This window comes from Chiloscyllium plagiosum, chromosome 9 (assembly GCF_004010195.1).
Source record: "Chiloscyllium plagiosum isolate BGI_BamShark_2017 chromosome 9, ASM401019v2, whole genome shotgun sequence".
Classification (NCBI taxonomy): Eukaryota; Metazoa; Chordata; class Chondrichthyes; order Orectolobiformes; family Hemiscylliidae; genus Chiloscyllium; species Chiloscyllium plagiosum.
Window position 1 is genome coordinate 479,773 of NC_057718.1, and position 27,896 is coordinate 507,668.

At 45.2% G+C, this 27,896-nt stretch overlaps 2 protein-coding genes across 2 annotated transcripts in view; one reads left to right on the plus strand and one right to left on the minus strand.

Moving 5' to 3' along the window:
* Positions 1-17,767, minus strand: part of gpn1 (GPN-loop GTPase 1) — a 43,196-nt gene extending 25,429 nt beyond the window's left edge. The window contains exons 1-6 of the mRNA XM_043695201.1: positions 17,604-17,767; positions 14,983-15,076; positions 14,748-14,787; positions 8,375-8,441; positions 8,107-8,144; positions 1,580-1,658 (exon numbers count right to left, since the gene is read on the minus strand). Of these exons, the coding sequence (XP_043551136.1) occupies positions 1,580-1,658; positions 8,107-8,144; positions 8,375-8,441; positions 14,748-14,787; positions 14,983-15,076; positions 17,604-17,735 (450 nt within the window). The 5' untranslated portion in view covers positions 17,736-17,767. The remainder of the gene's footprint in view (positions 1-1,579; positions 1,659-8,106; positions 8,145-8,374; positions 8,442-14,747; positions 14,788-14,982; positions 15,077-17,603) is intronic.
* A 2,186-nt stretch (positions 17,768-19,953) lies between these two features.
* The window catches only part of LOC122553188 (endonuclease 8-like 2), a 12,244-nt gene continuing 4,301 nt past the window's right edge, over positions 19,954-27,896 (plus strand). The window contains exons 1-3 of the mRNA XM_043696784.1: positions 19,954-20,279; positions 25,183-25,532; positions 27,092-27,288. Coding sequence (XP_043552719.1) covers positions 20,142-20,279; positions 25,183-25,532; positions 27,092-27,288 — 685 coding nt within the window. The 5' untranslated portion in view covers positions 19,954-20,141. The remainder of the gene's footprint in view (positions 20,280-25,182; positions 25,533-27,091; positions 27,289-27,896) is intronic.

Here is a 27,896-nt window from a genome sequence, read left to right on the forward strand (position 1 = left end):
GATTTGCTTTCCCAAACTGCAGCACTTCGCATTTATCTGAATTAAACTCCATCTGCCACTTCTCAGCCCATTGGCCCATCTGGTCCAGATCCTGTTGTAATCTGAGGTAACCCCCTTCGCTGTCAACTACAAAAGCATCATATCAAATTACAGGAGGACATTAATAAACTTCAAGAATGGAAAAATAATTGGTAAATACTTTCCAACACATAAATGTGTGGTATACATCTTAGGGAATTGATGCATTATTTAGATGTTGCAAGTCCAGCTGGAGTACAGGAACGGAGGCATTGCAGATCCAAATCACTGGATGGTGCAGCACAGATTAGCAAAGCCATTAAGAAAGCAAACAAAGCCTTCGGCTTTATTTCTAAAGGTATGGAATTTAAAAGTAGGAAGGTTATGCATCGAATCTTGTTTAGACCATAATGTTCTGGTTACAAAATCATTAAAAGATTAATTAAAAGGACAATATCAAAAATGCAAAGTTATACATCTCAGAAATAGATGGTTAGGTAGGGTCTCTTCTTGAACAAACAGCTAAGGGCAAGCTAGAAACATTATTCATGTTTTTGGGAGAGTGGACACAGAGGAAAGAGTGTTCACAGAAACACAGAAATTATGACAAGTAGGTCATTCAGTCCTTCGATCCTGCTTCTCCATTCATTTTGAGGATGGCTGCTCATCTAACTCAATAAGGTAAAAACAATGACTGCAGATGCTGGAAACCAGATTCTGGATCAGTGGTGCTGGATTGCACAGGATCTCAGTGAATTGAACTGTAAACCATCAGCGAGGTAAAAACAATGACTGCAGATGAAGGGCTTTTGCCCGAAACGTCGATTTCAAAGCTTTTCAGATGCTGCCTGAATTGCTGTGCTCTTCCAGCACCACTGATCCAGAATCCATCTAACTCAATAGCCTGTTCCTGCTTTCTCTCTATCCTCTTTGGATTCCTTTATCCCAAGTGCTTATATCAAATTCCTTTTTGAAATTGGTGTGGCCTTGACAGCTGTCTGTGGCAGAGAATTCCACAAGATCACGCTCTCTGGGTGAAGAAATCTCTCCACCTTTCAGCCCTAAATGGTCAAACCCATTTCCATAAACTGTGACCCACCCCAGTTCTGGACTCCCCTATCACATTTACCTTCAGTAACTGATGCATAAGGATACACAGGTCCATGAAACCATAAGGAATAGGAACAGGAGTAGGCTGATTGGCTCCATGACCCTGACTCCACCATTCAATAGGATCATGCTTGATCTAACACTCCTCACGTCTTTCCTGCTCATGACCTTGATTCCCCTATTGATCAAGAAATTATCTCAGCCTTAAGAATACAAGGACTCTGTCCCCACAGTTCTCTGTGGCAAGGAGTTCCAAAGACCCACAACCCTCAGAAGAAATCCCTCCTCACAGCACAGGGGAATGGCAAAACTCATCGATACTGTCTCCATCAAACACTCCCAGGATAGGGGTACAGCACATTTATATGTATTGGGCTGTGGACAAATGGTACCACTGGTTGGACAAGAGCTGACGTGATCCACAAATTCCACGCCATGTTTTAATACTTACCAAAGCTTCTGTGATGATGGTTCCAGAAGCTGACCAGGTAAATACTTCAATCTGTCCAGGAGTATCTATCAGAACAAACCTGAAAGAAATGAGGGGACAACACCCCCTAATTAATCAAAGGAGAGCAATCCCAGGTCTAGTCCCTGACATCACACATGTCCCTCAGTCATGTCCCTCTCCTCAGTTGAAGGGCAGCTGGGGGTGGACAACAAACACTGGCCTTGCCAGAATATCCACATGGCACAAAAGAACAAAATAATGCACCTTTGAATAAAAGTTTAACAATGTATGAAGATGAGGTTTCAGTTCAATCCTTCACTGCCCAGAACAATACCCCAGCTGGAGATAAATCCTCATCTTTCATACTTCTGGTCTATTTATAAAGGCAAGGATTTCTGTTACATCTTTGTTTGGAGCTACTGTCAGGAAATGTTAATCAAATAAAGTTGGGAATTGACTTCTGAAATAAAAGCAGAAAATGCTGGAAACATCAGAACATAAGAACAAGGAGAGGTGGGCAATTCAAGCCCTCAAGGCTGCTCAGCCATTTAATACAATCATGTCTGATCTCATCTCAGCCTCAACCTTCCTGCCTACTCACTTAAATTATTTAACCTGTTATCAACAAATAATCTGTCCATCTCCTCCAATTTACTCTGGGATAGTGAATTCCACAGATTTATGACCTTTTAAGAGAAATAATTCCTCTTCATCTCCATTTTAAATCTGCCACCTCTTCATCTAAATCTGTTCCAGATTGTCCAACAAGGGGAAACACCCTCTCTACATCCACTATGTCAACGTCCTTTAACAGTTATACACCTCAATTAAATCTCTTCTCATCATTCTGAACTCTAACAAGTACAGGCCTAAATGTTCAATGTCTCTTCATAAAACAAACCCTTTCATCTCTGGAATTAATCTCATGAACTTTCGCTGAACTGTCTCCAATGAAGTTACATTCTTCCTCAATTAAAGGGACTAGAACAATACACAGTATCCTGACGCAATTTCACCAACAGCTTGTACAGTTGCAACAACACTTCACTGCTTTGATACTTCTTCCTTGAGCAATACATGCCAAAATTATAGCTGCCTTCCTTATTATTTGCTGGACCTGCATAGTTTGCTGTGATGCATCCACAAGAACACCCTGACCCCTCTGCACCAAAGCATTTTGAAGTTTCTCTCCATTTAGATAATAAGTTCCTTCTTTATTCTTCCAATCAAATTTGATAACCTCACACTTATCCATGTCATTACTCTATCTGCCAAATTTTGGCCAATATCCTTCAATTTCACCCCCCCCACCTCACCCTTCTAAACTCCGCTGTGTATAAACCCAGAGTCTTCAAACATTGCTGATATGTTAAGCCTTTCATTCCTGGGACCATTCTCGCGAACCTCCTCTGAACATGCTCCAAGGCCAGGACATCGTTCCTGAGATAAGGGACCCAAAACTGCACACAATACTCCAAATGTGGTCTGACCGGAGTCTTACAGAGTCTCAGAAGTACATCCCCGCTTTTTTTCTCTAGTCCTTTCAAAATAAATGCCTTCATTCCATTTGCCTTCCTAACCACTGACTCAAACTCCAAGTTTACCTTGAGAGAATCCTGGACTAGAACTCCCAAGTCTCTTTGCACTTCAGACTTCTGAATTTTCTCCCCATTTAGAAAATAGCCCATTCCTCTACTCCTCCTACCAAAGTGCATCACCTCACACTTTCCCACGTTGTACTCCATCTGCCACTTCTTTGCCCACTCTCCTAACCTGTCCAAATCCTCCTGCAGCCTCCCCACCCTCTCAACGCTATCTGTCCCCTTTACCTATCTTTGTATCATCTGCAAACCTAGCCAGAATGCCCTCAGTTCCTTCATCTAGATCATAAATATATACATGAAAAGATGTGGTCCCAACACTCAGCCTTGTGGAACACCAGTTGACCCCAGCTACCATCCTGAAAAGGACCCTTTTACCCCACTCTCTGCTTTCATCAAAGCTAATCCCACTCTTTATATCCCTCTATCAATCTAAAACCCAGCTGACTGTTGAGACTGAATTAGCGAAGGTCAGTGATCGCTCCACTGGAGGCCATACAGCCTTTGATGCTCTTTTTGGCCTTACACCCTCAGGTCCCAAATTAATGCCATGGCCTCACTGTCACCACAGCTCGATATGAGTTCCAAACACTTTCTCACAGTCCAGTATCCATCTAAATGTCCTCACTATATCCTCTGAAAGTGTCTGTGAGCCGTTCGACATATTCCCCATGACACTTTGAGAGTGTCCTTATAAACATACAATAGCAGAATAATAAGGATACAGGTATTCTGAAACAAGAGCTGGTCCACAGCACATCATGATGCACAGAGGGGGCACGGTGGCTCAGTGGTTTGCACTGCTGCCTCACAGCATCAGAGGCCCAGTTTCGATTCCAGCCTCGGGTGACTGTTTGTGTGAAGTTTGCATATTCTGTGGGTTTCCTCTGGGTGGTCCGTTTCCTCCATAGTCCAAAGTAGTGCAGATTAGGTTGATTGGCCATCCTGAATTGCCCATAGTGTCCAGGGATGAGTAGACTAGGTGGGTTAATTATGAGAACTATAAGGTTAGAGGGATATAGTGGAGGTGCTGGGTGTGGGTGGGATGCTTTTCAGGGGGTCAGTGTGGACTCGGTGGGCCTAATGGCCTGATTTCGCACTGTAGGAATTCAATGATCATGAATAGAAAATAAAACACAGTTTCCCAGGGAGCAGGTTTTAAGAAATTGGTATCTGTATATCACTCCACTTGGAATCTGTTTGTAGTAGGTTTTCATCTGCTGCGTCTGACCATTGCAAGAATTATGTCTGTAAGCTAACTCCACCATCTACTTCCCCTTCATTATTAGGGGAAATCTCTTGATCCCCAATTTCTGTCTCTAAAGATGTTCTCTTCTTGTTGAATGAAGCTGTGGCGGGTGTAGCACACTACAATGGTGTGATTATTTCTTCTGGTACAGGATATTTTCTAACCAACTGGTCCAGAGATTCTGTTACACACCTTTGGAGCAGATGGGACTTGAATAAGATTTCCTGGTTTAGAAGTTAGGGCATTACTACTGTACCACAAAAGCCTCTTTTGTTTCTGGTGTTTACTGGAGTGCACCACCTAAGAGGGCTAATCACCTGAAGCTCAGTTTGAGCAGTTCTATCACCATTTCAATGCTGACCTTTGTGGAAGCATGTACAATGTTCTCCCTCTCTTTAGCAGCAGTCTGATGACACCATTTGTGTCAGGGCTTCATGGTGTAGTCTTCACCTTCCAGTAACCAGCTGGAAGTGAGATTACAGCCACTTGAGCACTCCGGAATGTAGGAGCCTTGAGAATTCCCTGGATATTGTGAGAAGCTGGAGTATTTGGAATGGCGTGGTCACACATTAGTTGTATGTTACAGAAATTCTATTGAAGAAGACAGTTGCAATTCCCAAGGCATTCTAATGGTAGTGAGAGCTACCTACTGTATTTTGCACCTGTGGGAAACAACACTGCCGTGGTCTCTGCATCCATGGGAACCCTTACAAACCCCTGGGCTCTTCAGAGGAGAATATCAGTGACCTCCTGTATGCACTTGAATAGCTGGCAGTGAGTCCACAGAGGTTCTCAGCGGAGCCTGTGACAAGCCTTAAGTTCAGGACTGTGGATAATGTCAAGGCACCAGGCACCGGATTGTCTCAGAATTCCTGCAGTTGCATGCCCTCATCCAGCAGTTGCCATTGGTAGAACACAACCCACTGAAATATCTTAGTGCACCTTCTGCATTGTATTGGCTAGTAGAGTTGGCTGTAGCATCATTTAGACTCTGTTTCTGACCAATGCGCAATGTGATTCTGGCTCCTGCTTACTTCGATCCTGAGCCTCTGCAGGCTCAATCTGCGTCTGCTCTGGCTGCTCCCTTATCCTTCTGCCCTTTTCCCTTTTCATCTGCAGTATAACCAGGAGTGTGGAGTTGTTCTCTTTTATAGTATTATCAGTTTCAGTAGATCTGCAAATACAGTTGATTGATCCATACAGGTGTAATTGTCTTTCAGTTGTGTCCTCCATACCTGCTCCATGATGCCACACTAAGCCCTTCATTTAGGCGGCCTCTCCTGGCCACCTCCTCATCCAACAGGTATATCATGCCGAGGTCTATCCCTGTCATCTCACAGGACAACTATTTCAGCAAAACAATCACAGCACGGAGACAATGGGAAATGCTGGGATACGTGAAGCATGTCCATGCATCTTCCTGGACACAACAGTGAGGATCTCTACAGCGAGGATGAAAAACAACCCCGATGGTATTCACAGATCTGCTGCCAAGCTGACCCCATCACTTACAAACTTTCAGCTGGGAAACCTTTGCCACATGAGGTCCTTAACACTTATATAAAATGGGTCTTTTTCAGGCTGGCATGATCTCATGTGTGGTTTGCCACAGGGCCCAGTACTGGGCCATGAAATGCAATTCCTGATGAAGAGCTTATGCTCAAAACACCAATTTTCCTGATCCTCGGATGCTGCCTGACCTGCTGTGCTTTTCCAGCACCACACTCTTTCACTCTGATCTCCAGCATCTGCAGTCCTTGTGTTCTGAAGCAATGCTGATTCATTAGCCGTACAAGACTCTTTATCCATTGGACTCAATAAAATATCTCTTCAGACAGATAAAGATTCTAAACATTAGCTTGGCTCACCAAAAAAAAACTGTTCTCCTGCTTTCTGTATTGCTTATTTGCCAGCACCTCGGCTTTCTCAGGAGAATATCGAAAGCTCAGATGTATCACTTTCTCACTTCTCTCTCCTTCTACCCTAAATCAGCATTCACCCACACCACCTTGTGATCCATGTTACCATTTCTCTGGAACCTTCCTCCATTTTCACTAATCCCATCCTTTGTGCCCAAGCACTAAGCAAGAGGTCCCAGTCCCCTCCTGACCTAGAATTCTCCCACTCTCTAGGTGACCTGCTCTGAGGTTATATAAGCCCTGACCATGACCATACAATTCCCACTGTACCTCCAACTCTTCCCCGTGCCTGATGATTGTAGTTTTTGTCACTCAGAACCACTATTCACATCATCAGGAGTTAATGTCCGACAGTGCCATAACACTCAGCTCTTTGTGATGCACCCTGCCTGTACGACCCAGGGCAGATATGGAATGTGCAGGAATGTCTACTCTTCTAGCCTTGGACAGACAGCGCTTGTCTATTTATAGACCTTGTCTATTTATCCATGCCCCTCATGATTTTATAAACTTCTATAAGGTGATCTTGCTGTGTATCATTTTCGCTCCACTTGCACAGCCTACACAATTCAAAATTAACCTTGACTTAAAGCTACACCACAATAAAAGCAAAGCAACAGGTATTCACTCTGAAGACCAGGGAGAAGTGGAGCTCGGCAGGCGGAGGCTATTTAGAAACAGATAGTCAGGTTTGTGAAGGCACGTAATTCACAATTGAGTGAACTTAATTAGCAGAGTAACTTATTACCAGCAAGTTGCAACAGCAGTAGACTTGGTAACTTTAAGGCGAAAGTGAGGACTGCAGATGCTAGAGATTAGAGTTGAAAATGTGGTGCTGGAAAAGCACAGTAGGTCAGGCAGCATCTGAGGAGCAGGAGAATCGACATTTCGGGCAAAAGCCCTTCATCAGCTGTTTTCTGAAATGTCAATGCTCCTGCTCCTCGGCTGCTGCCTGACCTGTTGTGCTTTTCCAGCACCACACTCCCGCCAACTTTAAGGGCATTTAAATGGTCATTGGACAAACATATGGATGAGAATGGAATTGTGCAAGTGAGATGGGCTTCTGACTGGTTCCACAGATCGGTGCAACATCGATGGCCGAAGGACCTGCACCACGCTGTAATGTTCAATGTTCTAAGTTGTGTTTTTAATGAGATGCAAATACATGCAGATGGGCTTCCCAATATCTGCAGTCGGAAGGTCAGTATGCTTTCTAAAGGTTAGAGAACATCATTGCAAAGGTTTACCCTGCACTGAGCTACTGAATTTTCAACTCTCACCTAATTAAATACTCCTACCCATTCCTCATTTCTTTTTCAGGACTAGAGAATTCGGCCTAACCTCATGGATTTGACGTTTACACATTAGTGTACACACACATTGACTTATTTAACTTTTCAACACAATGAATTTGTCCCAAATCACCTGTGTCTTTGATTTTGCCTGTTTGTAGCCTACAACCTTGTCATGGGCCCTAATCTCACTGCATTGCAGTCGTGATATTGCTCCATTATTTATTTGTTCGATTTAGTTCTCTGTCTAAATTTCTGTTACATTCCAGTGTGGCAACAAACACTTTACCGACATCCCCACACAACAATCTAAAGAATGTGAGGCATTATAATTGAGAATATTTGAAGTTTAGGATGGATAAGGCAGAGATTGTAACATCATTTCAAAGAGAGAAACTGAAAAGCTAATGTGGAGTTCCAGGTAATGGCTCAAATGGCCTCCCAGTTTACGACAAAATTCACTCACCGACAGTCCTGTTGTCTCTTCTCAATAAATTTCATAACCTGTACCAGAGAGTGAAGAGGGATAGCATCAACAACAAAACACACAAAACCCTTCAGGAAATTTCAACACCACAGTTTAGTAAATTCAACAACTAGAACATCATCTAGCCGGGTGATAGGAAGGCTCGGACAGGGGTCAGGGCCCCAATGATCAGGCAGAAGCAGCGGAGTTGTAGATCCTAAAATGAACACTCTCCCTCCATCCCTCCCCACAACCAATAGGCTCTCACCTGATCAAAACGTGTAGCGAACAGGTTTAAAGCGGTTACGATGCCACCATTGGGTCCAAGGCCATACCTGGAGCTGCAGTTCAGGGAAACAAATCAGCTGCTTGATCAAGAACAGACAGGCGGAGAACGCACACGGATATAAACGTAGAAACATCAAAACTTACAGCAGGAGTTGGCCTTTGGCCCTTCAAACCTACTCCATCATATTTTGTCCCCATACCATTTGATCCGTTTAACCATAAGAACTATATCAGTTTCCTTCTTGAAAATATTCCACATCTTGGGCTGAACTGTGGCAGAGAATTCTACAGGCTCAGTCTGGGTGCTCACCTCAGTGATAAACATCTGCCCATTATCCTTAGAGCCTGGTTCTGGACTTCCCAGTCATTGCAAACATCCTTTCTGCATCTGCCCTATTTAATCCTTTAACAGGTTTATACCTTTCAATGAGATCCCTCCTCATTCTACTAAACTTCAGTGAACATAGAAGATTACAGCGCAGTACAGGCCTTTGACCCTTGCTGTTGCGTCGACCTGTGGAACCAATGTGAAGTCCATCTAACCTATACTATTCTCATCATACGTCTATCCAATGACCATTTAAATGCCCTTAAAGTTGGCGAGTCTACTACTGTTGCAGGCAGTGCGTTCCACGCCCTACTACTGCTCTCTGCAACATAGTCCTAATAGATCCAATCTCTCTTCAGACATAACCCCAGGAACCAATCTGGTGTACCTCTGCTTATAGCAGAACATCCTTCCTGAGGACGGGAGACCAAACCTGCACATAATACTCCAGGTGTGGTCTCACCAAGACATGCCTGCGCCTGTACTCGAATCCTCTTGCTATGAAGGTCAACACACCATCTGCTTTCTTCACTGCATGTTACACATTTACTTTCAGTGACTAGTGTCCAGGAACACCTAGGTCTCATTGCACCTCCTCCTTTCCCAACCTATCATCACTCAAATAATCTGCCTTCCTGTTTTTGCTACCTTCACATTTACCCACATAATAGTTCATCAGTTATACACTTGCCCACTCACATAAAAGAGGATAACTAAAGCACTGAAGTTGATTTCCTGAGGGATAAAACCAGAAAGTGGGAGCAGTTAATAATGTATACAGTGTTCTAGGTTTTATTCACAACTGTATATAACAAAGTGATGTTGCTCTTGCCTCAGACCTCAGTCCTGAACACTTCAGAGGAAGGATATCAACACATTGGAGAAAGTGCAGCAGAGACTGGTTTCAGGAATAACAGACTTTAGTTATGAGCTGAGATCAGAAAGGATGGGATTGTTTTTGCCAAGAGAAGATTTAATAAAAGTTTGCAAAACGATGTGAAGGCTGGAGAGAATGGATGGGGAGAAATTGCTCTCACTTGTCAAGGATCAAGAATAAGTGGACACAGAATAAAACTGATTTGCAAAAGAACTAAGCACAATATAGGAAAGAACATATTCATTCAGTGAGTTGTTAGGGTCTGGAGAGCACTGTTTGGAAGTGTGGTGCAGGTCAGAGAGATGTCCAGCATAGTACAAACTCTTTGGTGGAACTTGGCCATGCTGACCATGCTAAATTAATCGAGACCCATTTGCCAGCACTTGGCCCATATCCCTCTAAACCCTTCCGATTCATATTCCCATCCAGATGCCTTTTAAACATTGTAACTCTGCCAGCCTCCACCAGATGCTCTGGCAACTCATTCCATACACACCACCCTCTGCAAGAAAACCTGCCTCTGAGGTCCCTTTTAAATTATTCCCCCCCACCAGCATCTAAAAACCTAGGCCCTTTAACTTTGGACTCCTCTCCACTGGGGAAATGACCCTGACTATTCAACGTACCCATGCTCCTCATAGAACAGAGCATTACAGCGCAGTACAGGCCCTTCGGCCCTCCACATTACGTCATCCTATGAAACCAATCTGAAGCTCACCTAACCTAGATTATTCCATTTTCATCCATATGTCTATCCAATGTCCATTTAAATGCCCTGAAACCTGGTGACTCTACGACTGTTGCAGGCAGGGTGTTCCATGCCCCTACTACACTCTGAATAAAGAAACTACCTCTGATATCTTTCTTACATCTATCACCCCTCAATTTAAAGCTATGTCCCTTGTGCTAGTCATCGCCATCCAAAGAAAAAGGCTCTCACTGTCCACCCTACCTAATCCTCTGATTATATGTCTCAATTAACTCCCCTCTCAACCTTCTTCTCTCTAACGATAACAGCCTCAGGTCTCTCAGCCTTTCCTCATAAGACTGCCCCTCCATACCAGTCAACATCTTAGTAAATCTCCTCTGTACCCTTTCCATAGTTTCCACATCTTTCCTATAATGCTGTGACCCAAACTGTACGCAATACTCCAAGTGTGGCCGCACCAGTGTTTTGTACAGCTGTAGCATGACCTCAAGGCTCCGAATGTCAATCTCTCTACCAATAAAAGCTAACATACCGTATGCCTTCTTAACAACCCTATCAATCTGGGTGGCAACTTTCAGGGATCTATGTACCTGGACACCAAGAACTCTCGCTCATCTACACTACCAAGAATCTTACCATCAGCCCAGTACTCTTTATTCCTGTTTATCCTTCCAGAGTGAATCACTTCACACGTGTCTGCATTAAACTCCATTTGCCACCTCTCAGCCCAGCTCTGCAGCTTATCGATGTCCCTGTGTAACCTACAACATCCTTCGTCACTATCCACAACTCCACCGACCTTATTCCGCAAATTTACTAACCCATCCTCCTGTGCCCTCATCCAGGTCATTTTTATAAATGACAAACTGCAGTGGCCCCAGAACAGATCCTTGCAGTACCCCACTAGTAACTGAACTCCAGGATGAACATTTCCCATCAACCACCACCCTCTGTTTTCTTTGAACTAGCCAATTTCTGATCCAAACTGCTAATCACCCTCAATCCCATGCGTCTATATTTTGTGCAATAGCCTACTGTGGGGAACCTTATCAAATGCCTTACTGAAACCCATATACACCACATCAACCCCTTTACCCTCATCCACCTGTCAGGTCACCATCTCAAAGAACTCAATAAGGGTTTGTGATGCACGACCTACCCTTCACAAAACCGTGTTGACTATCCCAAATTGACTTATTCCTTTCTAGATGATTACAAATCCTGTCTCTTATGATCCTTCGCAACACTTGACCCACAACCAAAGTAAAGCTCACTGATCTATAATTACCAGGGTTGTCTCTAATCCCCTGCTTGAACAAGGGAACATTTGCTATCCTCCAGTCTCCTGGCACTATTCCTGTAGACAGTGATGACATAAAGATCAAAGCCAAAGGCTCAGCAAATTCCTCCCTGGCTTCCCAGAGAGTCCTAGGATAAATCCCATCCGGCCCAAGGGACTTATCTATTTTTACACTTTCCAGAATTGCTAACTCTTCCTTGTGAACCTCAATCCCATCTAGTCTAGTAGCCTGTATCTCTGTATTCTCCTCGACCACATTGTTCTTTTCCAGTGTGAATACTGACAAAAAGCATTTATTTAGTACTTCCCCATCTCCTCGAACACCATACACAATTTCCCACTGCTGTCCTTTGATTGGCCCTAATCTTTCTCTAGTCACGCTTTTATTCCTGATATAACTATACAAAACCTTAGGGTTTTGCTTGATCTTATCGCCAACAACTTCTCATATCCCCTCCTGGCTCTTCTTAGTTCTCTCTTTAGGTCTTTCCTGCTTAACTTGTAACTCTGAAGCGCCCGAACTGAGCCATCACGTCTCATCCTAGAATAAGCCTCCTTCTTCCTCTTGACAAGAGATTCAACTTCCTAAGTAAATCATAGCTCCCGCGTTGACAGCTTCCTCCCTGCCTGACTGGTACATACTTTTCAAGGGCATCCAGTAGTTGGTCCTTGAATAAGCTCCATATTTCAACTGTGCCGATCCCCTGCAGTTTCCTTCCCCATCCTATGCATCCTAAATGATACCTAAACGCATCATAATTGCTTTTACTCCAGCTATAACTCTTGCCCCGCTGTAGATACCTATCTCTTTCCATCACTAAAGTAAACATAATCGAATTGTGGTCACTATCACCAAAGTGCTCACCTACTTCCAAATCTAACACCTGGCCAGGTTCATTCCCTAGTACCAACTCCAATATGGCATGGCCCCTTGTAGACCTGTCTACATACTGTGTCAGAAAACCCTCCTGCACATATTGGACAAAAACCGACCCATCTCAAGTACTCAAACAATAGTATTTCCAGTCAATATCTAGAAGGATAAAGGCCCCCATAACAACTACCCTGTTACTCTCGCTCCTATTCAGAATTATCTTTGCTACCCTTTCCTCTACATCCCTGGAATGATTTGGAGGCCTATAGAAAACTCCCAACAGGGTGACCTCTCCTTTTCTGTTTCTAACCTCAGTCCATACTACCTCAGTAGACAAGTCCTCAAACATCCTTTCTGCCACATAATATTGTCCTTGACTAACAATACTACACCTCCCGTTCTTTTACGATCTTCTCTGTTCTTACTGAAACCTCTAAATCCCGGAATCTGCAATAACCATTCCTGTCCCTGCTCTATCCCTGTCTCCGCAATGAAAACGGCCAATGGCCACAACATCGATGCCTCAGGTACCAACCCACGCTGCAAGTTCACTCACTTTATTCCGGTTGCCCTGGAGTTGAAGTAGACACACTTAAAAGTAATTCTTACTTGCCGGTGCCTTCTTGCGATCTTGGCCACCATAATATTGTCCTTGACTAACAATACTACACCCCCCGTTCTTTTACCATCTTCTCTGTTCTTACTGAAACCTCTAAATCCCGGAATCTGCAATAACCATTCCTGTCCCTGCTCTATCCCTGTCTCCGCAATGAAAACGGCCAATGGCTACAACATCGATGCCTCAGGTACCAACCCACGCTGCAAGTTTACTCACTTTATTCCGGATGCCCCTGGAGTTGAAGTAGACACACTTCAAACTAATTCTTACTTGCCGGTGCCTTCTTGCGATCTTGAAATCTTAGTTCTGACTTCACTACTCTCAACCTCCCCTTTTCTTGAACTACAATTTCGGTCCCCATTCCCCTGCTAAATTAGTTAAACCAACTGGAAGAACATCAGCAAATCTCCCCCCGTCAAGATATTGGTACCCCTCTGGTTCAGGTGAAGACTATCCTGTTTGTAGAGGTCCCACCTATACAAGAAGGAGACCCAATTATCCAGGAATATAAAACCCTCCCTCCTGCACCATCCCTGCATCCACATGTTCAACTCCTCTCTCTCCCTCGGAGACTAGGAGTGTTTTCTCCAGACGGGAAAAGACTGATGGATGACCTGATGCAGACTTTTGATATTATTACATAATTCAGAAGAGTCGGTGGGAAAATAATGCTGTAATTCTGTAAGACCTCTTCGTTTTGAGGTAAAAATGTAGAAGACACTTCCACAGAGCAGATGAGGCATGAAAGATAGAAGCATTGAAAGGGAAGGTGGATAAGCATAAGGTGCAAAGAAATACAGGAATATATTGAGGAGGAGTTGGGAGCTCATATTGCAGCTGTAGAGGACATTGGTTAGGCCACTTTTGGAATATTGTGTGCAATTCTGGCCCACACACACACACCCCACACACACACACACCCCACACACACACACTGCTATAGGAAGGATGTTGTAAAACTTGAGAAGGTTCAGAAAAGATTTACAAGGACGCTGGCAGGGTTGGAGGGTTTGAGTCATATGGAGAGGCTGAATAGCTGGGATTATTTTCCCTGGAACATCAGAGGCTGAGGGGTGACCTTACAGACATTTATGAAATCATGAGGGGCATAGATAGGGTAAACAGTCAATGTCTTTTTCCCAGTGTAGCGGAGGCCAAACTAGAGGATATAGATTTAAGGTGAGGGGGGAAAGATTTAAAAGGGACTTAAGGGGCAACCTTTTCATGCAGAGTGTGGTGTTTGCATGGAATGAGATGCCAGAGGAAGTGATGAAGATTGGTACAGTTACAACATTTAAAAGACATCTGGATGGGTATGTGAATAGGAAGGATTTACAGAGATATGATCCAAATGCTGGCAAATGGGACTAAGTTTAATTCAGGATATCTGGTCAGCACGGTCGAGTTGGATTGAAGGGTCTGTTTCATGCTGTACAGCTCGAAGAGTCTAAGACTATATGACATAAGACTTAGATTAGACAAAGAGGGGTGGGAGGAGACTCTTACAAAATCTAAACATCACTATGGGCCTGTTCAGCTGAATGGCATGTTTCTGTACTTAAGTAATACACTCGCCTTTTTCACACACCATCAGTCCCTAATTGCTTATATGGATATCACCCACCACCCCCCCACGAGAAGGATACTGCTTCATCACTTCCTTGTAGTTCACAGTGTCCCGAATATCTGCAAAATAAAGAACTCTATCAGGTCACAGTACATAGCTCCTGAACCCCATAAGACTTGGCCCCATGAAAAATGGATACATAGGCCAGTCCTCACCCAAGAACCTTGCACCAGCCTAATTCTGCAACCCCTCCCATCCCCAGACTTCCACATGCCAGCACAATTGGAAACCTGTTCTTGATTCAGGGCCCTCACCTATATTGGCTGGGAAAGGAATCTCATGTACCGCTGGATCCAGGTTTATCAGGTAAGGTGGAGTTCCCTTACTGTGGAGATGGCTGGTCAGTCTCTGTAGGACAGAAAAAAGGAGGAAAAAGAATCACATGGTGTCCATCAGCTGATGCACAAACTGCAGCCACACATGCACCAAGCCTCCACATCTCAGTACCCTTATCCTCTTTCTCATTCTGTCCTCATTAATCACTGATCTCTTTACGTCAATCCTCATTTCTCTCTGGTCATATATACCTCTTACCCCTCATTTACTCTCACTCACCACTTTCCCTCATGCCCTAATTGTAACAGACCAATTGTATAAAGACTTGTGAGACTACACAAAGAAAACTATATACAGTCTGTGTCCTTAACTTGTCGATGCATATTGTTATATGTTTCATTTCTAATAGGTCTGAGAGGAGTTAGATTTTGAAGGACTGTGGAAAAACTGATATATTTCACGTTTTCTGGAAAGATCTGGAGTAGTTTCTTGAATTTTAAAAGTGGAGACCGATGGAGAACGCTCTGGTACTGGGAATTAGTGGGGACAAGAAGTCTGAGGAAGAGCTTCCCCAGTGATCTCTCCAATTGCTGAAAAGGAAACTCGTGTTCCGTTCAGGATGAAACCTATTTATTTTTCTCAATATCATATTTCCAGAGCAAGTTGCGTCTGAAATATTGCAGAGACAGTTGTGTGGAATTAGTGATGACCACAATCCCCAAAACATGAGAGCAATAGACTCCAGAACATTCTATTCTTTATCTTTTGACATTAAAGAATAACCAATTCCAAATGTTTCTCTAGATAGACAAGCTCTGCAGAATTATCAGTTCTTCTTCCACTAATTCAGAAGACGGCGTGCTTTGGGGATAGTCTTCTAATTTATGGAATTCCTTGCCCAGTGAAGTAGTTAACGTTACTTCGGTAAATGTTTTTAAAGCCAAGACAGATTATTTTTGAACAATAAAGGAATAAGGGTTATGGTGAGATGGCGGGTAAGTGGAGCTGAGACCACAAAAAGCTCAGCCATGATCTTATTGAACGGCAGAGCAGGCTCAAAGGGCCAGACGGCCTACTCCTGCTCCTCGTTCTTATGTTACGATTGAGTTTCATTCTGGATTCATTGTAAAAGTACTTCAGACACAGCAGACACAAACATACAAACTGGAAGTTGGCCATTCAGTCCATCTAGGAGCAAGTGTGATCAGAGTCAAAAAGTGTGGTGCTGGAAAAGCACAGCAGGTCAGGCAGCATCTAAGGAGCAAGAGAATCGATGTTTCGGGCATGAGCCCTTCATCAGGAATGTGTCAAGTCATTCCTGAAGAAGGGATCATGCCCAAAACATTGACTCTCCTGCTCCTCAGATGCTGCCCGACCTGCTGTGCTTTTCCAGCACCACACTTTTAGGCTCATTCAGTCTATCTAGTCCGCACCACTATTCACTATGATCATAGCTGATTGGTTTATATCCACATTCCAATCGCTCTCCGCCATCTTGCCAGCCAGTGACCCAAAATCACACTAGCTCCAAAAAAGCTTTCATTCAAAGGGGTTACCCTAACTTTAAAACAATGACCTTAGATCTGGACGGACTCAAAAGAGGCATCAGTATTTCCATATCCACTGGGTCAAGTCATTCAGGATCAGTTACATTCTGATCATGTTACTACTGCTTACCACCGCTTCACCCCCCTCACCACCACATGTTTTAAAATCCACTGGAATGAAACCCAGTCTGTCGATTCTTACCTCATTAGGAAATCCAACCATTCCAGCCATCAATCTAGTACATCTCCACTGAATCGCTTTCAACACATTTATACACCTAACCCCACCATCCCCTACACTCTCCCAACACCCCTCCCTGTACACCCACAGTAATCCCACCATCTGCTACAAATACGAAGGCTGGAAAACATACCAGACCTGGCAATCTTTGTGGAAACAGAAACAGAATTAATGATATAACTCTTCTTCAGAACTAATACTATGGTTGCTGCCAGACCTGCTGAGTTGATCCAGCATCAGGCTTCCACTATCCACAGCAGTTTGCTTTCATTGCACTATCAGGTGTCTGGTATATGAGAACCAAGACTTACTGCCTCTCTACTGAGTATTGTGTGCAGTTTTGGTTCCCCGGCCTGAGGAAGGACGTTCTTGTATTGAGGGAGTCCATAGACCGATCACTGAGATAGTGGGATGATCTATGAGGAAAGACCGAATTGACTGGACTTGTATCTGAATTTAGAAAAACGGGGGGGGGGGGGGGGCAATGTCATAGAAATATCCAAAATCCTAAGGGCCCCGACAGGCTGGATGCAGGAAGAATGTCCCTGGAGTTTGGGAAATCTAGAACGAGGGGCCATTCATAGACTGAGATGAGGAAGAATTTCTTCACCAGCGAGTTATAAACCTGCGGAATTATCTCCCACAATAATTTGTTGGGGCCTGTCCATTGGATACATTAAAGAGGGAGCTGGACGTGGTCCTTGTGACTGAGGGGATCGAGGGGGATGGGCAGAGGGCGGGAATGGTACAGGCCCGAGGGGCTGAATGGCCTACTCCTGCTCTAATTTGTACCTTTCGCAGTCAGCAGTACCTGAACAAACGTGGTTTTTCCCGAGCCCGCCATGCCCAGTACGATCAGGCAGACAGTGCTGGCTTGGTGCTGCTGCACACACCCGGCCACAGGCCCCAGGCCCCGCTCTCCATCCATCGCCGCCATCGCCATTCCAGTCCTGACATCATCAACACGCGACAAACGGACTGGGCGGGAAACGTCATCGAGACGGGACACCGCCAGGAGGCGGGGCTCTGGAGATACCGCACCCACCTGAAGGCGGAGCCATGGCGTGACCACACCCACATGGAGGCGGGTACAGGACGAGCCCACGGCCAAGGTGGGGGGAAGGGAGACCACACCCATAAATGGGCGTGTCCCATAGAGGACACGCCCACAGGGGGGGGGCCGTGGCCAAACGGAAATCGCATCGACACGGAGGCGGAGTAAAGAATAAAGCGCACGCGGGTAGGCGGGGTCATAAATAAACCCCACCCACGGGGAGGTGGGTCCGGGGAGTCCACGCCCCATACGAAGGCGGGTCCGGTGATAGAACACACCCATAGGTGGGCGTGGCCAGGGAGAGACCACACCCATGGAGACCTCGCCCACTATGGGGGCGGGGCCAGATGAAGGGCACAACCACATGGAGAACACGCCCACGGGTAGGCGGGGCCATGGGATCACTGCAGGAGGAGGCCATTCAGCCCATTGAGTCTGGTCTAGCATTCGATCAAAGCTGATATAACCGTAAAGCCAGGTCACACCTGCTATATCTTTGTAACCCTTGGTCCCAGAACCGATCAAGAACCTCTATCTCTGTCAAGAGAATAAATTGTTAAGAAATCCCTCTGCATCTCAGTTCTAAAGAGTCCCCCCTTCACCCCGAGGTGGTGCCCCTGGATCCCGGTCTCTCCTCCGAGTGGAAACATCTTCTCCACATCCACTCTATCCACGCCTCTCATATCTCGTAAATGTCAATCATATACCCCCAACCCTTCTAAACTCCGAATATAGACTCAAAGACATCAACCACTCCTCATATGGCACGCACTTCATCCCTAGGATCACTCGTGCAAACCTCTTGTGGACCCCCTCTAATGCCTGCTCATATTTCCTCAGAGACGGGGCCCAAATCTGCTCACAATATTCCAAATGTAATCTGACCAGAGTCTAATGCAGCCTCAGCAGTACAAATCTGCTCTTGTATTCCAGCCCTCTTGAATGAAAACTTTGCATTTGCCTTCCTGTCAACTGAACCTGCATGTTAACCTCAAGAGAATCCTGAACAAGGTCTTCCAAGTCGCTTGTTGCTTCAGATTTCCAGAGTCTTTCCTCATTTCTAAAATAGTCTACACCTCAATGCTTCTTGCCAAAATGTAAAACCTTGCATATTACCACACTATATTCAATCTGCCGCTTCTTTGCCAACTCTCCTGTCCAAGTCCTTCTGCCTCCTCACTCCCTCAACACTACCTGTCCCTCCATCTATCTTTGTGTAATCTACAAATCGAGCAACAATGCCCTCAGTTCCTTCATCAGGTTGTTAACACATAACATGAACAGTTGTGGTCCCAACACTGACCCTTGTGGAACTCTATCAGTCACTGGTTGCCATCATGAAAATGACCCCTTTATCCCCACTCTGTTTTCTGTCAGTCAGCCAATTATCTATCCCAATACCTTGCCCTTAAAATCATGGGCTCTGATTTATCGAGCAGCCTCCTGTGTAGTACTTTGTCAAAGACCTACTAGAAATCCAATTAGATCACTTTCACTGGCTTCTCTTTGTCTAACTTGCACATTACCTCCTCAAAGAATTCTAACAGATTTGTCAGGCATGATCTTCCCTTGATGAAGCCTTTTTTTAGTGTGTGCTGTTCTAAGTACTCCATTGGACTCTCAGGAAGAAGGAACTACAAGGAAAAATACTCTGATGAAGAATCATCGAGACTTGAAATGATAGTTTGCTTTCTCTCCATTAATGCTGCCTGACTTGCTATGATCGTTGTTATCAAAACAAGGTCAGCACACCTCCTGCATCTGGGAGGAGGGGGCCATAGGCCACCACCCCCTTAGAGGCAGAGCCACCTGGTGACCACACCCCCTGGGAGGATGGGCCATGTGGTGACCACACCCCCTGGGAGGATGGGCCATGTGGTGACCACACCCCCTGGGAGGATGGGCCACCTGGTGACCACACCCACTGGGAGGATGGGCCATGTGGTGACCACACCCCTAGGGGGGGCACATGCCCCTGGGAGGATGGGCCATGTGGTGACCACACCCCTAGGGGGGCACATGCTGAGACCACACCCTCTGGGAGGAGGAGCCACAAGAGAACCAGGAGACCACACACCTTCAGAAGTGACTCTCTGATGGTGCTGCACTTTTATGGCAGTTCCCATTGGCCCTCCTTTGTCCCGCCCCCTGAACCAAGTCAATGTATTGGATTCTGGTGCCTAGTCAATTGTTTGCAGGTTTTCTCTTTGAAGTGTGGGATAGAGTCACTGTTGTCCAGACCTTGTTCCAGGTTATAGACAATACACAGGAGTGATAGCTGCCAGTATCAGGGAGATGCCGGAGGGCCCTTCAGTGAGAGTGTTTCACTCTGTTACATCCCCGTTTGTTGGTAAAGTTGTGCAGAGAACCTCAGGTAGCACCAAACAAGTGTGCCTGCAACAATTTGTGAGTCTGAAACTGCAGCACAGTGAAGTGAGTATGATTTATTTCTTTTTGAACTTTGAGCTCACCTCTGTTTTAATCTTTTAAATTATTTGCTCAGGGATTGTGAGTCTTGCTGGCTGGGCAGCATTTATTGCCTGGTCCTAGATGCACTTGAGAAGGTGTTGGTGAGCTGCCCTTCTTGAACCGCTGCAATGATGTAGTTCCCCACCACCCCCTGCCCAAAGTGCTGCTAGTGAGAGTTTCATGATTTTGACCCAGTGAAAGTGAACATGTTTCCAAGTCAGGATGCTAAGTGGCTTGGAGGGGAACTTGTAAGTGTTAGTGACCCATTTACTTGCTACCCTTGTCCTTCTAGATTTAAGTAGTTGTGGATTTGGAAGTTGCTACTGAAGGAGCCTCACTGAATTGCTGCAGTGCACCTTGTAGATGATGTACACTGCTCCTACTGAGTGTCATTGGTGTGACAAGGATTCTGGATAATCCAAGATGGAGGACTGGAAAAATTGTGGCTGTAAGAGCTGCTCCTTTTTAATTGAGGTATTTTAGGTGCTGGAGGTGATTTCATCGAATTCCACGAGCAGCAATTACTGTTTTATATGCATTGTTTTGGAACTTTGGGGGAAAAAATGTCAAAACAATGGTACTTTTAAAAGAGAGAAAGACAGACAAAAGGCAATGACCACATGGTCAGTGAGGGAGAGAGAAAGAAACCTACACTACTGTCTGACACAGCAGTGAATCTGCACAGTTACTGCCTTTGCTGTTTGAGTCCATTTATATCTGGCCATCGGATTGCATCTAGGAAAAATTAACAAACAGCGAAATTCACAGCTGACCTTGGAGGAGCCCGAGTGGGAGAGCTCACAGCACAGGGACAGATAAATGCATAGCTTTTATGTGAAACTTTGCTGTAAGTCTGCAGTAGTGGGTAGAGTTGATTCTTTCTTGATTTTATGTTTATTGAAATCTGTCTCTTGATTACATTTTAAAAATATAAACCATAGATACTAAGTTAGCCCAGAACACTATTTTTATAGCAAAACGATGGTGCTGTGTTCTGGGTCTGTAGATTGTGAAGGAGCAAAGATGGCCTTTAGTAGAGCGACGTGCTCTTCCTGTCCATTGTGAGAGTTTAGGAAGAGTTTCCATATTACTGATAATTATGAATGCAGGAAGTGTCTTTGATTCCGAATATTATCAAATCGCATGGATCGATTGGAGCAGCAGTTAGAGACAATGAAGAATTTACAAGAGGAAGGGGGTGTGATGAATGGCAGTTATAGGAAGGGAGATAAATCACAGATACAGTTAGGTAAGAGAGGGAGGTAGGTTGTGCAGAAGCCTCATGTGTCTATCCCCATCTCAAATGAGTATGCTATTTTGGAAAATGTAGGAGATGATGGACTCTCAGGGGAATATAGCACGAGCAGCCAAATATCTGGTATGGGGTGCGTTGGGTTCCAAGAGATCGATTGCGAGAGGGGACTCTGTAGTCAAAGGCACAGACATTTCCGCAGCCAACAGCGAAAAATCAGAATGGTGTACTGCCTCCCTGGGGTCAGGATCAGGGATGTCTCACAGAGGATTCAGAATGTTCTGAAAGGGAAGAGAGACCACCAGGAGGTCATTGTACACATTGGAACCAATGACATAGGAAAGGAAAAGGATAAGATTCTGAAGGGAGAGTATAGAAAGTTAGGCAATAATTTAAAAAGGAGGTCGTAATATCTGGGTCAGTCACAAGCTAGTGAGGGCAGGAATAGGAGGATAGAGCAGATAAATGCATGGCTGAGGAGCTGGTGTATGGGAGAAGGATTCACATTTTTAAATCATTGGAATCCTTTCTGGGGTAGAAGTGACCTGTACAAGAAGGATGGATTGCACCTGCTTTGGAAGGAGACTAATATACTGGCAGGGAGATTTGCTCGAGCTGCTTAGGAGGATTTAAGCTAATAAAGTGAGGGACTGGGATGTGGGGGGGCGCCCAGGGAAATAGTGAGGAAAGAATCAATCTGAGACTGGTACAGTTGCGAAAGGGAGCGAGACAAACAGTCAGGGCAGGGACAAAGCAGAGAACAAGGTAGGACTGAAAAATTAAACTGCATTTATATCAATGCAAGGGGCCTAACAGGGAAGGCAGATGAACTCAGGGCATGGTTAGGAACATGGGACTGCGATATCATAGCAATTATGGAAACATGGCTCAGGGATGGGCAGGACTGGCAGCTTAATGTTCCCGGATACAAATGGGACTGCACAGTGGCTCGGTAGTTAGCACTGCTGCCTCACCGCACCAGGGTCCTGCATTCAATTCCAGCCTTAAGCGAATGTCTGTGTGGAGTTTTCATATTCTCCCCGTGTCTTGTGTGGGTTTCCTCCCACAATCCAAAGATGTGCAGGTCAGGTGAATTGGCCATACTAAATTGCCCATAGTGTTAGGTGCATTAGTCAGGGGTAAATGCAGGGGAATGGGTCTGGGTGGGTTACACTTCAGAGGATCTGTTTAGACTTGTTCGGCTGAAGGGCCTGTTTTCACACTGTAGGGAATCTATTCTAATCTGATAGAAAGGGGAGCAAGAGAGGAGGGGGAGTGGTGTTTTTAATAAAGGATAGCATTGTGGCTGGACTTGGGGAAGATATTCCTAGGGAATACATCCAGGGAAGTTATTTGGGTGGAATTGAAAAATAAGAAAAGGATGATCATCTTATAGGGATTGTACTATAAACCCCTGAATAGTCAGAGGGAAATTGAGAAACAAATTTGTAAGGAGATCTCAGCTATCTGTAAGAATAATAAGGTGGTTATGGTAGGGGATTTTAACTTTCCAAACATGGACTGGGACTGCCATGTTGTTGAAGGTTTAGATGGAGAGGAATTTGTTAAGTGTGTACAAGAAAATTTTCTGATTCAGTATGTGGATGTACCGACTAGAGAAGGTGCCAAACTTGACCTACTCTTGGGAAATAAGGCAGGGCAGGTGACAGAGGTGTCAGTGGGGGAGCACTTTGGGACCAGCGACCATAATTCTATTAGATTTAAAATAATGATGGAAAAGGATAGACCAGATCTATAAGTTGAAGTTCTAAATTGGAGAAAGGCAAATTTTGACGGTATTAGGCAAGAACTTTCAAAAGCTGATTGGAGGCAGATGTTTGCAGGTAAAGGGATGGCTGGAAAATGGGAAGCCTTCAGAAATGAGATAATGAGAATCCAGAGAAAGTATGTTCCTGTTAGGGTGAAAGGGAAGGCTGGTAGGTATAGGGAATGCTGGATGACTAAAGAAATTGAGGGTTTGGTTAAGAAAAAGAAGGAAGCATATGTCAGGTACAGACAGGATAGATCGAGTGAATCCTTAGAGTATAAAGAAAGTAGGAGTATACTTAAGAGGGAAATCAGGAGGGCAAAACGGGGACATGAGATAGCTTTGGCAAATAGAATTAAGGAGAATCCAAAGTGTTTTTACAAATATATTAAGGACAAAAGGGTAACTAGGGAGAGAATAGGGTCCCTCAAAGATCAGCAAGGCGGCCTTTGTGTGGAGCCACAGAAAGTGGGGGAGATACTAAATGAATATTTTGCATCAGTATTTACTGTGGAAAAGGATATGGAAGATATAGACTGTAGGGAAATAGATGGTGACATCTTGCAAAATGTCCAGATTACAGAGGAGGAAGTGCTGGATGTGTTGAAACGGGTAAAGGTGGATAAATCCCCAGGACCTGATCAGGTCTACCCGAGAACTCTGTGGGAAGCTAGAGAAGTGATTGCTGGGCCTCTTGCTGAGATATTTGTATCATCGATAGTCACAGGTGAGGTGCCGGAAGACTGGAGGTTGGCAAACGTGGTGCCACTGTTTAAGAAGGGTGGTAAAGGCAAGCCAGGGGACTATAGACCAGTGAGCCTGACGTTGGTGGTGGACAATTTGTTGAATGGAATCCCGAGGGACAGGATGTACATGTATTTGGAAAGGCAAGGACTGATTAGGGATAGTCAATGAGGCTTTGTGTGAGAAATCATGTCTCTCAAACTTGATTTGAGTTTTTTCGAAAAAGTAACGAAGAGGATTGATGAGGGCAGAGCAGTGATCTATATGGACTTCAGTAAGGCATTTGACAGGTCTTTTCCCTGGGGTGGGGGGGTCCAGGCCTAGAGGGCATAGGTTTAGGGTGAGAGGAGAAATATTTAAAAGGGACCTAAGTGGAAACTTTTTCCTGCAGGGTGTGGTGTGTGTAAGGAATGAGTTGCCAGAGGAAGTGGTAGAGGCTGGTACAATTACAGTATTTAAAAGGCATCTGGACAAGTAAATGAATAGAAAGGCTTTATTGGGATATGGGCCAAGTGTTGGCAAATGGGACTACATTAGGTTAGGTTAGCTGGTTGGCATGGATGAGTTGGACCAATGGGTCTGTTTCCGTGCTGTACAGCTCTTTGACTCTATGAATGTTTGTGGGTGTGATGTCAGTCAAGAGGGCTACTCTGTCCTGTATAGTGTTGAGTTTCTTGAGTGTTGTTGGAGCTGCACCCATCCAGGCAAGTGGCAAAAGTTCCATCACACGCCTGACTTGTGTCTTGTAGATGGTGGACAGACTTGGGGGAGTCAGGAGGTGAGTTACTTGCTGCAGTATTCGAGCCTCTGACCAGGTCTTGTAGCCACATTTATATGGCTTGTCCAGTTACGTTTCTGGTCCATGGTATAACCTGGAGAGTCTAACCTGGATCTCTCTCCTTCTTTGTTCCACTCTCCCTTCATCTGTTGTTTGCTCTATCTGGTGCTTGCCCTCTTGTTGTTTGGAATGTCTCTGATTTTGCTGGATTTGTGGTCACTCTGTCTAACTCCATGTTGAAACCTCTGTCTGTCTGATGCACTCGGCTCTCCATGCTCCCTCACAATGCTGTCTCTGATTAGATCAACGCTTTCTCCTTGTCCAGGTGCATGGCAAAAACCTCTTCCTGGGTTTCACATCTGCTGGTCATGGACTGGGATCTGATTGTCCGAAACTAGTGAGAACACATGGCCAGAAGATACCGGATCCAGCCTGGAGGCCAGCACTGGGCTCTCCCAGCAAGCAACAAGTAATGGAAGATGGCCGCTTGAGAGAAGAGCAGGAGGAGGCTAGGGAAAGCTGTGCTCTGTCCTTGGGGCAAGGCCAGTTGACCCCTCAGCACAAAAGGCTATGGCTGCGATTTCACTTTGGGATGTTCGGAAGTGTCAGAGCCAATGAGTTTTCGCGGGCAAAACGTGCCAATAAGAAGGGAGACTGGAAGGATCCATCACCAAGGTATGGGCAAAGAGGAAAATGGGTTATCATCCAGGCTGCCTGTCCTGGGTTTAAAGTTGGTGGAGTTGTGACATCCATTGCCTGGGGAGCAGGAGGTTTTGGAGGGTAACTGGTTCCAGCCTTTGTGAGGTAGCAGCAGAGAGCAGAAGGCCGAATTTGAGGTGAAGGGGAGGATACAACGGACTCTAGGAAGCCTCTAACTTTATGGGAGAGATGAGGAGGATGCAGGAAAGCCCAGCGTAAAAGGGAGAATGGTTCTTGGGGCTTGGTCCTTAACCCGGAGAGGGGGCACAGTGGGATATGCCTGGATAGTTGTTGGAGGTTCCAGACAGAAGGGGAGTACCCATAGATAAGGAATATTTTCTTCTGGAATGTTTGTGTGTCTTTTACTGAGAAAGCAGACCAGTACATTTGTTCATGGCCTCTGTCATTTTTAATTTGCGATGATCATTTCTCCTGCCTTTGTCCGTGAAGTGAATCTATGTCCTTTAGCTGCTTGGTGGGGCGGCACAGTGGCCCAGTGGTTAGCACTGCTGCCTCACAGCGCCAGGGACCCAGGTTCGATTCCAGCCTCGGGGGACTGACTGTGTGGAGTTTGCACATTCTCCCTGTGTCTGTGTGGGTTTCCTCCGGGTGCTCCGGTTTCCTCCCACAGTCCAAAGATGTGCGAGTGAGGTGAACTGGCCATGCTAAATTGACCGTAGCGTTCAGGGTTGTGAAGGTTAGGTGTATTAGTCAGGGATAAATACAGGATCATAGTGTAGGGGAATGGCTCTGGTTGGGTTACTCTGTGGAGGTTGAAACTTTATTGCTGGAACAGCACAGCAGGTCAGGCAGCATCCAGGGAACAGGAGATTCGACGTTTCGGGCACAGGCCCTTCCTCAGGAATCTGTGGAGGGTCAGTGTGGACTTGTTGGGCTGAAGGGCCTGTTTCCACACTGTAGGGATTCTATGATACTCTCCTGCTTTTTATGTATTTTTAGCAATTCTTAAAAGCTGTTTCTAGATATTTCTACCTAGTTTTCTGTCATTATGTTTCTCCCTCTTAACCATATTTTAATCATCCTTTTGGCTGATATTTATTTAAAACTTTCTCAGTCTACAAGTTTACAACCTTTGGCTCTTTTTAAATAAATACTAGTCTTAGGCCCGCTGATGAACTTAATGTCTCTTCAAGGTAGGTTGATTTCGAAACTCCTTGGATGCTGCCTGAACTACTGTGCTCTTCCAGCACCACTAATCCAGAATTAATGTCTCTTCACCCCAGAGGGATACGAGGAAAGAGAGTGGGAGTTCGGGGCTGTGGATCAGGATCAGAGTGTATTGTATTTTAATGTGAATGACCCTTTCTCATAGGGGAAAGACATGCTGACTGTGTACACACTGATCGGGAGAATCTGTTCTCACTCTGAGCACCCAGAGGGGCAACAGATCATAGAATACTGTCAGGTTTGGGGAAGGCACAGAGCAGAAAATGGTGTGAATGAGGAGATTGATATTCTAAGTGGAGTTCTGTGAGGAGATGTAAAAATCTCTCTCTCTCTCTCTCTCTCTACAGATTGGTGCTGTACTTCCCGGGACGACAGTTTCTTGTGTTCTATAATTGCCGGATTTGTCTCTGTAACAGCCCTCCCTCTGGACATACCTGCGATATCCTACACCCAAATTTCAACAGAAATCTGGCATTACAGGCTCTACGACAAGCTCAGCCTGTCTGCTACACCCTGCTCAACCAGCAGCTGTTCTCTGGCCTTGGTCAGTAACACATTCCAGATCTCGTAATAAATGGCTGGTGGCGAGGTGGATTGTGAAGGGAGAAGCTGGGCATGTTTGATACTTGTTGTTTTGCCTGGGTCAGGAGTTGACTGTTCCCACATTCTCGTGTCTTTGCCTGACGGCCAATGGTAACCCAGTTATTGTCTCAGACACTCTGGTCCCAGCGATGAAAGTCTATTATTTGCTGTGAACTCCCCCCCCCCCCCCCCCCCCCCCACCTTACTGTGCACCAATCATTGTGAACCCTGCCTTTTACAAATTGTCTCCAAGACCTGGTTATAGCACGCATCATCTAAGTAGGAAATGGGAGAGAAATGAGCTAACTACACATTGGCCAGCTTCACATAAAGTTTCAGCAAGTGATTGGAATTTATTCTGAGAGATAATGGTGACTCAGCACTTTGTCCAATGTTTTGTTGAATCATTTGTGGGACTTGCTCATCACTGGCTGGCCAGCATTGATACCAGGGATATATTTCCCTCCCCACCCCTTTCTGCCTTCCCCAAAGACTGTTCCCTCCGTGACTACCTGGTCAGGTCCACGCCCCCCCCTACAACCCACCCTCCCATCCTGGCACCTTCCCCTG